This window comes from Azolla caroliniana, unplaced genomic scaffold (assembly GCF_043228905.1).
Source record: "Azolla caroliniana isolate FFs.n. ecotype wild unplaced genomic scaffold, voAzoCaro1.0.p SCAF_7, whole genome shotgun sequence".
NCBI lineage: Eukaryota > Viridiplantae > Streptophyta > Polypodiopsida > Salviniales > Salviniaceae > Azolla > Azolla caroliniana.
In genome coordinates, this window is record NW_028230442.1 from 2,857,662 (window position 1) to 2,868,299 (window position 10,638).

Sequence of the window (10,638 nt, forward strand, 5' to 3'; positions counted from 1 at the left end):
GAAGAACGCATTCCTCCAAGGCGAGCTTGAGGAGGAAGTTTACATGATGCAACCACCCAGCTTCGAATGAAGCAAACATCCACATGCAGTTTTCCGATTGAAGACACCGCTCTACGGACTGAAGCAAGCCCCAAGAGCATGGCATTCAAAGATCAGGTTGTATCTTCACAACATCGGCTTCCGGATGTCTAAATCTGATAACTCGTTGTATATCCAAACCAATCCCAAAAGCCCCGTCTTCTTCATCTTGTATGTCGATGACCTTGTCATTGGTGGAGAACGCCTCACTGAGACACAAAAGATTAAAAAGCTACTTTCAAAGAAGTTCGAGATGAAGGACCTGAATGACTTCATTATTTTCTCGGCGTCAAGGTCATTCGAACTCCAGAAGGGTTCCTACTCTCACAACGACACTATGTTTTGAACTTGCTCTACAAGTCCATGTCGACACCCCATGATTGAAATATGAATCTAAGTGTAGATTCCGGCAAATTCTGCGACCCGACACAGTATCGCCCAATAATCGGGAGTCTTATCTACTTAACTATCACCCAACTAGACCTCAACTATCCGGTTGGGCTCCTTGGCAAGTTCATGCAAACCCCCCGCGACACTCACATGGATTGTGCTAAGCGCATGTTACAATATGTCAGTGGAACACTTGATCAATGGTATCTTCTACAAGCGCAGAGTACCACTTCGACTCGAAGCCTTCACGGATGCTAATTGGGCAACCAATGCATCGTACAGGAGATCCAATTTGAGATTAATGTTTTCACTCGGTAGCGGAACGATCTCTTGGAACAGCAAGAGCCAACAATGGCTCTATTAAGCATTAAGGCGGAGTATAGGGGAGCAACTATAGCTGCGTGCAAAGCTGTATGGCTTAAAAGACTACTTAAAGGCTTCAACAAATTGGTCAACAAGCCAATATTTATCCACTGTGACAATCTCAGCAACATCCAGCTCGCAAAGAATCTGGTGTTTTGCCCAGACTAAGCACATAGAGGTGCATTATCATTACATTTGTGAGCGCATATTGGCCAGAGATATTGACCTTCAATACATCGGCACCAATGAGCAGGTGGCTGATATTTTTACAAAGGCACTAAGTCTCAACAAGCTATGGCAAGTCTCAGTGGATCTAAGCCCGGTATGCTGAGCTTGGGGAGGAGTACAAGTACAAAGATGAAGGAACACATGAAGATCAACACCACAAAAGAGGAACAGTGAGATTGGCATTGACAAAGTAAGCTCGGGACATCTAATCTAACTTGACCCAGCAAGTTGGAAGAACACTTTTCGAATCCCGGAATTTTTGTAGTCAAAGATAAGCTTGACCATGTCGGCACCCTTGACAAGCCCGAAATTTTGGATCGGCAAGATTAACCTTGCCAAATCAAGATCGAGTACATAGGAGCAACGGGAAAACCACAATCCAGCAATTTGAGCAATTGCGACCGAGTAACTACACCAAGACAGCCAAGCTTAAGAGGAGACACAATTGACCTTGAAGGGGCGTGATGAGAATCAAGCTCAACTCGTGTAAACATGTGCTTATGAAGAAAAGCACAATTTGTGAAAAAGTGCGTGAGCACACTTTATTGTAATCCGTGTAGTTGTCAAGTATAAATGTGGTTAAAGAATATCAGATATTCTTATGACAAAATCGCACTCAAGTGGATATCTTGATTAGATTCCTCCAACCACATTTAATGTGGCAGGCCCTTCAGGACTTGTATATAAAACCCCCTTGGCCCATTGTGTTTTGTTGATGACCTTTAGTTTATTAATATAGTTTTCTCTTCACCGCATAAGTTGTCATCCCCCTAATGTCTATTTTCTGGTTATTTTCTCTAATTCCTTGTCTTGCTTACACATCCACTCTCACACACGCATTATGCTTCCGCATACCCCAACTCTGTACGAGAATTAGATTCTTTTCAAAATATTCTCTTGAATTTAAATTGATCTATGTGTGCATTGAAATGAATTATTTTTTGTGGAACCGTACATTAAATATTTACATCATTATAGTCCCAATTAAACCTATTACATGTTGTTCTATTTTAGGAAATCTACCGAATCAAACTTCCGGGTCCTCCAATCCTTGGAGAAGGCAAACCTGAGAATCAGAATCATGCCATTATCTTTACACGTGGTGAAGCATTGCAAGCAATAGACATGAATCAGGTACTCTGATCCTATTCTCCCCCATTCACCCCCAACCTATGTCAATTAGGGAACAAAAGGCATGATAATTGGTTGATTGGATTGGGATTGTCCTTTAATATGATACCTTTACCTTTAACATGTTTTGATAGGATAACTACCTGGAGGAAGCTTTTAAGATGCGCAATCTTCTTCAGCAATTTACTACCAAGCATGGAGCTAGATGTCCCACTATATTAGGCATGAGAGAGAACATTTTTACGGGCAGGTATACAACATTATTAATGAGTAATCTATACTAGTAGAAGGGAATTTACTATTATTTTTCGATTTTAATTATATGTTATGAGTGTGTCACCATTTATGAATTGACATGATTTTTGTGCCATCTATCTGGCATGTGATAGTGTTTCATCATTAGGCCTGTTTATGTCAAGACAGGAGAATACATTTGTCACAATTGGACAACGTTTTCTAGCTAATCCATTAAAGTAAGCATTTACCATTCCATAGTTCGTAAGGTATAATCTTGAAAACATTAATTGATTCTATTTGTGTGAGTGTTCTCTAAAGTAAGATATATGACATTATTTAGAACTCGATTCCACTATGGACACCCAGATGTCTTTGATAGGCTGTTTCACATTACAAGGGGTGGAATATGCAAAGCCTCAAAAGTTATCAACCTGAGTGAAGATATATTTGCAGGTTATTTCAATATAGATCATTCCTGGTAAACTAAAATGCTGCAAAAACATTTGTAAAAAAGCTGAAGGGATAGTTAATAGTCATAAACCATTCTCTAAGTCAGAGTTTTGCAACAGGTTTCAATTCCACGTTGCGGGAAGGGAATATCACACATCATGAATACATCCAAGTTGGAAAGGGGCGTGATGTGGGGTTGAATCAAATTTCTAAATTTGAAGCAAAGATTGCAAATGGAAATGGAGAGCAAGCAATAAGCAGAGATATATATCGACTTGGCCATCGCTTTGATTTTTTCCGAATGCTGTCATGTTATTATACAACAGTAGGGCATTATTTCACCTATGTGGTATGTGGTAAACGTCTCACATGGATTGTTCACAGATAAAAACAAGATAGACACATGAATCTAGTGAGATGACATTATCTTGACATACTCTAGTACTAATGAAACAATCAGCATGATGTATGTAAATATTTCTGTAAACATCTTGTTTAATAAGCTGTTTTGCCACAGTTGACAAAACTTCTTTCTACTGCAGATAGTTTTGCTCACAGCATATTCGTTCCTATACGGGCGGTTGTATCTGGCTCTTAGTGGCGTAGAAACATCTATCGCCAAAGTGGCTGACCTGGAGCACAACTCTCCGTTGGAAGCAGCCCTAGCCTGTCAATCACTTGTGCAGCTTGGTATACTGATGGCACTTCCAATGGTGGTAGAGATTGGTCTGGAAGGAGGATTCTGGACGGCTGTGACAGACTTCATTCTCATGGAGCTGCAGTTAGCATCTGTTTTCTTTACCTTCACCTTTGGAACAAAAGCACATTATTTTGGGCGAGCCATATTGCATGGGGGAGCAAAGTACCAGACAACAGAGCACAGCTTTGTGGTAAAACATGTGAAATTTGCTGAGAATTATAGACTATATTCACGGAGCCATTTTACAAAAGCCTTGGAAATATTGATTCTTTTAGTGGTCTATAGTATATATGGAAAGGCAAGCAAGGGTGTGATTCCTTATATTTTGGTTGAATTCTCAATGTGGTTTCTTGTGGTATCATGGTTGTTCGCACCTTTCTTTTTCAACCCCTCAGGGTTCGAGTGGCAGAAAATGGTAGAGGATTGGGATGACTGGAATAAATGGATAAAGAGACGAGGGGGCATTGGTGTGCCAAGCAACAAAAGCTGGGAGTCTTGGTGGAATGAAGAACACAAACATTTACGCCACACAGGCATTCGTGGGTGTTTGTTGGAAGTTCTCCTTGCAGTTCGGTTCTTACTCTATCAATACGGGCTGGTTTACCAGCTGCATATTGTGAAAGGCAACACAGAATTAAAGGCAAGAATATATAGCTATATGTGGTCATAATATCTTTGTGCAAAATAACAATGTTGTTCCATTATTTGATGGCTGCAGTATACTGACTCCAGAAAACTTATTATTCAGGTTTATTTATGGTCATGGCTTGTTATTGGAGTCATACTTGCTCTGCTGAAGGTAGAAACTTGATGACATATATGCCCTCTTTTTTGAATGTTTAGTCTCAAGCCAGATACAATGACATGCTGATCATAGTTTTGTAAGAATGTTTTGTGGGTTTTCACCTCATGAGGTTTTCCACCAGTAATATGATCTAGTGTAAACGTGAACATACCCCTAACTTTTGGGATATAACTAGAATACCAGAAAAACCCTTTGCAGTAGGTTTATTCTAGTAATTGCAGATATTTTGGGGCTTTTCCCTATCATGTATTAGAATATTTTTATGCTAAACATCCAAAATTTTGTAACTGAAACAGGTTGCATCTGTTATGAGGCAGAGGTTTTCTGCAGACTATCATCTTCTTTTCAGGCTGCTCGAGGTTTGTTTTAGTGTAGGATGCCTCGTCACTCTTGTTTTAATGTTCGTGGATTTATCCTTCACTATTGGTGATCTCTTTATATGCCTGGTGGTTTTTCTACCTACCGGATGGGCATTATTACAGGTGACATTTCTCCCATCATTTGTCACTTTAATGTTTGTTAAGAAACATTGAAGACTGTTATGTGCATATGAAACTTGCAGATTTCTCACGCTTGCAAACCAGTGGTCGATTATTTTATGTTTTGGGATTGTATAAAGATACTTGCTCGAGCCTATGAACGCATGATTGGGTTACTGATTTTCACTCCGATTGCGGTGTTGGCATGGTTTCCATTTGTCTCTGAATTTCAGTCTCGACTCTTGTTTAACCAAGCATTCAGTAGAGGGCTTCAGATTTCTCGGATCTTGGCTGGTGAAAGGAAAGGTTCAGATGACTAATCATCTTGGTAATCTTATTCCCCACATGAATAAGACAAATTCCCCAATACCAGTGGTCAAATATTTTATGTTTTGGGATTGTATAAAGACACTTGCTCAAGGTTATGAATACATGATGGGGTTACAGATTTTCACTCCAATTGAAGTGTTGGCATGTTTTCCATTTGTCTCTGAATTTCAGTCCTTGACTCTTGTTTAACCAAGAGGATCTTGGCTGGCGAAAGGAGAGGCTCAGATGACTTGGTAATCTTATTCCACATGAATAAGACGAAGTTAATGCCTCATTGTAATATCATGTCAATACATATCTAGCATTCACATTGTACATTACATAAAAAGCTGCCCTTGACATTCAGAATTTAATTAAGATGTTCCTTTCATTTCAGAAGGTTCTTGATATGTTCTTTCCTTATTTGCTTCTTACATTTCACTGTCTTATTCTTGATTAGCAATATTAAGGACATCTCCCTTTTTCTGAATCATGAGGGTGTGTGGGAGGCTTATGATGAACAAGATGTCATTGTTCTCAATCATAAATGCAACAAACCAATTTAAGAACACACACCTAATTGCACACACACACACGTACATATACCTAAAACACATGTGCATATGAAAACAAACATGTATGTGCACATAAAAATAATCGAATAATTACACACAAATGCATGTTACCCCTTTAAATGTGAATGTTACCCCTATGCTCTTATACAAGCTAAAATATTTACACATCTATTAGCATGAACAAAGTCAATTTAATACAAGTACACAAATACATGTGCACACTCACTTATTCTGGAAGGACATTTGCACATGTATATGAACATGTGAGTCATCTACGCATGTACAGAATGGTATATATACCCAAGATCATGCAGCACACCCATCTGCCAACCTACCTCCTCCACTCCAACAAACGCTACAAAGCCAACAACTTCACTACTATCTTCCTTGGTCCAATACCTCGTGGTCCCTTGCACATCTTTTATGCCCTCTTGTCAGTTTCACGATACCATCCTTGAGGGACATGTTATAGACTATTTGCCAATATGAGGTACATTAACTTACTGCTGTAGCATTTCCCTCTTTATTTAGCATTACAACCATCATCTATAGAATAAAGATTTATTCCTCTTGGTAAGAATTCTAAATGATCACATAAGAGTGTTGTCATAGCTATGATATCATTAGATCTTATTTGTAAGATTTCAGGCTTTAACACTTATGTTCAAAACATTGCCTACATGGAACTACAGCTATTAGATTCAAAAATGTATCATGAAATGATGACCTATAAGTACAAATCATCATAATTACCTATGTACATGTGTGTATTTACGTACATGGGCGTGAATTGATAAGCATAGATACGCATGTACTAATAATGCCTTAGAGAATAACCTCAAAAAATCCAGGTATAGTACATCAAATGTTTTGATAATTCTTGCTAATTAAGAGGTAGAAAAACCATCACCATAGAGTAAGGTGCAATGTGTTCTCGTATACAGTTTAAGTAGACATTTGTACATAATACATAGGTGGGGGGGGGGGGGGGGGGGGGGGGGGGATCGAGTATAACCCTTTCATGTCAGATTTAGGAATGGTTTAAACACAGCAATATGTCAAAGAAAAGGAAGCACTGCCAAAGTGATGTACGTAATACAAGGAGAAGAAATTGTGTTTGAATCTCTCATGGCAGACTAGGGGAATAGTTAGCGGTGTGCAGAACAAACTACTTGGGCAGGGAGTTGTAATCTAGTGGTGGTTTAGGCAATAAAATTGCAGCCAAAATACCACTCGCTAAAGCAGCTATAGAAGCCAACATAAAAGCTGGCATATTACCCCCACCAAAAAGCTCATCCCACGGACCACTCCCAAGGGAAACAATAATCTACAATAATGAGAAGCAATCCAAGATGAGTTGAGTGGTGAATGTCTTGCAAAGTGAAGAAAAATGTCAAGAGTCATCTGAGATGATAGATACATCATACCTGAGGAACTACTACTCCCAAGTTGAGCACGCCCATGGAAAGACCTGGAAGGTGAAAAAATAGTTCTTGATATTAAGATATTTTTAAAATATAAGCCAGGACCATGGCCTCGCCTGGTAATTCACAGGTTAGCAGTTCAGCTTCCACACCCATCCTCAGATTGGAATTAACCCCCCAAGTAAGAGAGAAAACATTACTTACTAAACTAGAATGTTTAGGCAGTCATTGCAACTATAAACTAAAAGCAGAAACATGATAGTATAGTGTTAAAGATTATACTTTATAACCTTAAGGTTGTGGGTTAAAGTATAATTCCAGTGTGACCAATGGTATGCTCTTGTAAAACAGACTGTTGTTTTTTACAACGAAAATGGCTTTACAAAGTCGCTTTCCAAAACTCAAGGGTTGCAAAAGGATAGTATTTTTCTTCTAACAAATCAATTAAGGCACATGTTACTGAAACATATGAATTCACCTTGGCCACCACCGGTTGTATTTGTCACAGTTGTCGTTACAGCATAGGGAACACTATAGGTAACCTGAGACATTACAACATCAATCAAAGACCTGTATCATCTTGCGAAAATAGCTTTCAAATCATGTTAAGGCATTGACAACCTACAGCGAGTGGTATACCGAGAACTGCAAAGATACCAATGGCTGACCACAAAATACCAGGAGGAGGGTAGCCTGATGCTGAATAAGAACCATCCTTCGATAAGACTGATATAACAACAGTGCCAGAAAAACAGGCACACATTATAAAATTGGCTGCAGCCCAGACACATTTCTGGCCAACTTTTCGGCATAAGGGCTCTATGAGTAGTGAAAAAATACCCAAAACAATAGAGTTAAGCATGAGCCCAAAAGAACCCACTCGAACACCAGTATGGTAAAGCTTTGCCAAATGAGCATCTGTAACAGAGGGTTCACCTAGGTAAACTTCATGTCCCATCCAATCTGTATCGAAAAGTATGAATGGGAACCAAGAAAACCATGTTAGCGCCGTGACTAGAAGAACAATTTGCATGGGTTTTGGAAGATCCCTAAGAGTGCCAAAAAGCTCCCAAAAGAAAGCTTCTTGCTCAAGCTCACATCCACCTTCCTCTTCCTCATCTCCACTTACATGAAATGCTTCCTTTGTACCATTGTCATGAGATATCTGAGTAGAAGACTCCATGCATAACAACATTGGCACAGTGGAATTGGTAAGTTTCTTACTGGTGCAAGTGACTGAAGGACACAGCGGTATTTCAGACGCTGCTGTGATGCTCATAATTGTTGTCAATGTAAGCATAATGATGGCCAGAAGAAAAGCAGATTTAAGATTGGCACAACTCTTATCACAAGCTATGGTCAAGGTGAATGGTAAGACCTTATACCAGCCACTATATGCACCAGTGGCATATCCAAGGATATTTCCAATAGCCATACATAATGAGAAAAAGGCATTTGCTCGGCGAGACCTCCGATGATCTTTCCCTGTTCCATAACATCAAACAGCTTCATAAGAGTACTATTGTATATCAAGAGTTAATGACCCTGTATGCAATTCAGAAACAAAGTTATCTAGCCATGATGCCTTCTGAAATTTGTCTGACTATTGGACCAGAACAAGTCAAGAACAGTATCAATCTTCAAGTAATCAAGTTGGAAAATTGAATGAAACTTACACCATCCATTTACCTGTAAAATCTGCAAGAAGGGCGCGGCAAGGACCCTGAAGGGTGTTATTGGCTAGGTCCAAAATCCAGAATCCAACAACAAAAATGATGATGGCACGAGGACGAGATATCAAGCTATCACCAAGAGCATAGCCAATATCAGCAGAAAAGGCAATGACAAGAACAGCCAAAATAACAAAACCCGCACCAGTGACTATGAAAGGCCGCCTTCTGCCCCATTTACTCTCACATTGATCACTAAAATGCCCTATAAGGGGTTGCATGAGCATACCAGATATAGGTCCACAGAGCCAAATATAGCTTGCCCAAGCATGGGGAATACCAAGTTCTTGTACATACGGTGTTAGAAGCGAGAGTTGAAGCGCCCAACCAAATTGAACACCAGTTGCCACTAATGACACTCTGGCTAATGCTCTCAACGGTACTCTGTTCTTACCTTTGTTACTTAATAAAGGCTTTTCAATTTCATTCGCAGTCTCCTCCCAAGTAGCCATGTTTCCTTTTTTTCAATGGTCTTTCAATTATGAATCTTCTTTTTATAGCACTTCTTGATCAGACTGTTAGCAAGTAGAGAGATCACCTACTTGCTCAAATCGTATAATAAGTCTTGTTGGTAGATAGTATACCTATGATAAGGCTTGTTGGTGGATTGAGTATACCTACCTATATTTAAGCTCCTCCACAGGGTCCATATAGTTTTTCTTCAATAAAGTAGCATCCTCATAGAACATTTACACCTTGAGATGGTTTTACAATTAGAGAGATTTCAGCTGTTCAAAATGTATAATCAATTATTATTGGTGGATATAATGCTAGATAGAATATATCTACCTACGTTTAACCTCTTGCGCTGCGTCTATTATGTAACATTGCTCCACTATATCTAAGCAGATACATAAATATATTGATGGTTGATGCAGGCACTATCTTGCTTGCTTAGATTGTATGAACAAAAACACGTTGGTAGACCTAGTGCTAGATTGAAAGTATGTACTTATGTATACAATATAGTAATGTAGTTTATGCATGTGGTGTTTGTATATACAGCATGTTTCCTGCTGGATTGTGTATATAGCTATGTAGACAGTACAGTAAGGTGGTCATGTGTTATGTATATACAACAATGATACAGCTAGATTGAGCATATGTGTATAGAGTATAGTGAGCAGACTTCTGCATTAGGGTTTAGTGAGGAGACTAAGTATGCACAAATACCATGGAAACTGATAGATTGAATATATGTTCTTATGTGCAGGGTACGTTGAGCTGGTCTACGCATGTGGTGCTGCGTGTTTATAAAACATGGTAACATTGATGATACACACTTATGCATACAGAGAGGTGTTTTATGTATGTTTAATGCATTTATACTTCTAGATTGAATATATCTACTTGTGTGTAGAGTATAGTGATGTGATCTATGTACTTGCCGTCTTATATAGGTACCATGATGGTATATGATTGCATATATGAAGGTGTATGTTAGCAATTGATGTATGTGCGATAAAGTGGGTTACCAGCACCTAAATATATAAGACAGAGAGAGAGAGACACACACACACACACACATACAATATTATACAGTTCTGATAGCTATGGAATATCATATCAAACCCTTACACAAAAACCACCCACAACGCACGAAGAGAATAGTCGCAAGATGATAAATTGGCGACAAAACATAATGGCGGCGATGGGATCTTAGAGAAGGCAATGATCATGGGCAGAAAGGATTTTACGCACACCTTTTTGAGGATAGAGGGAGGATATATCGATGGAGA

General features: G+C 39.1%; 2 protein-coding genes across 2 annotated transcripts in view; one reads left to right on the top strand and one right to left on the bottom strand.

Annotated features, from left to right (window-relative positions):
- The window catches only part of LOC147861537 (callose synthase 3-like), a 34,249-nt gene extending 28,932 nt beyond the window's left edge, over positions 1-5,317 (top strand). Inside the window, exons 37-45 of the mRNA XM_087322701.1 lie at positions 2,074-2,193; positions 2,325-2,440; positions 2,580-2,663; positions 2,768-2,880; positions 2,997-3,226; positions 3,420-4,217; positions 4,326-4,376; positions 4,679-4,864; positions 4,945-5,317. Of these exons, the coding sequence (XP_087178827.1) occupies positions 2,074-2,193; positions 2,325-2,440; positions 2,580-2,663; positions 2,768-2,880; positions 2,997-3,226; positions 3,420-4,217; positions 4,326-4,376; positions 4,679-4,864; positions 4,945-5,181 (1,935 nt within the window). The 3' untranslated portion in view covers positions 5,182-5,317. The remainder of the gene's footprint in view (positions 1-2,073; positions 2,194-2,324; positions 2,441-2,579; positions 2,664-2,767; positions 2,881-2,996; positions 3,227-3,419; positions 4,218-4,325; positions 4,377-4,678; positions 4,865-4,944) is intronic.
- A 1,282-nt stretch (positions 5,318-6,599) lies between these two features.
- On the bottom strand, positions 6,600-10,271 carry SUT4 (sucrose transporter 4). Its single transcript, XM_087322147.1, has 5 exons — positions 8,859-10,271; positions 7,795-8,654; positions 7,648-7,711; positions 7,173-7,216; positions 6,600-7,072 (listed from the first exon to the last, which is right to left on the bottom strand). The coding sequence occupies exons 1-5, from the start codon at positions 9,349-9,351 to the stop codon at positions 6,914-6,916; spliced, it is 1,620 nt and encodes a 539-aa protein (XP_087178273.1). The 5' UTR covers positions 9,352-10,271; the 3' UTR covers positions 6,600-6,913.
- Positions 10,272-10,638: the final 367 nt, after the last annotated feature.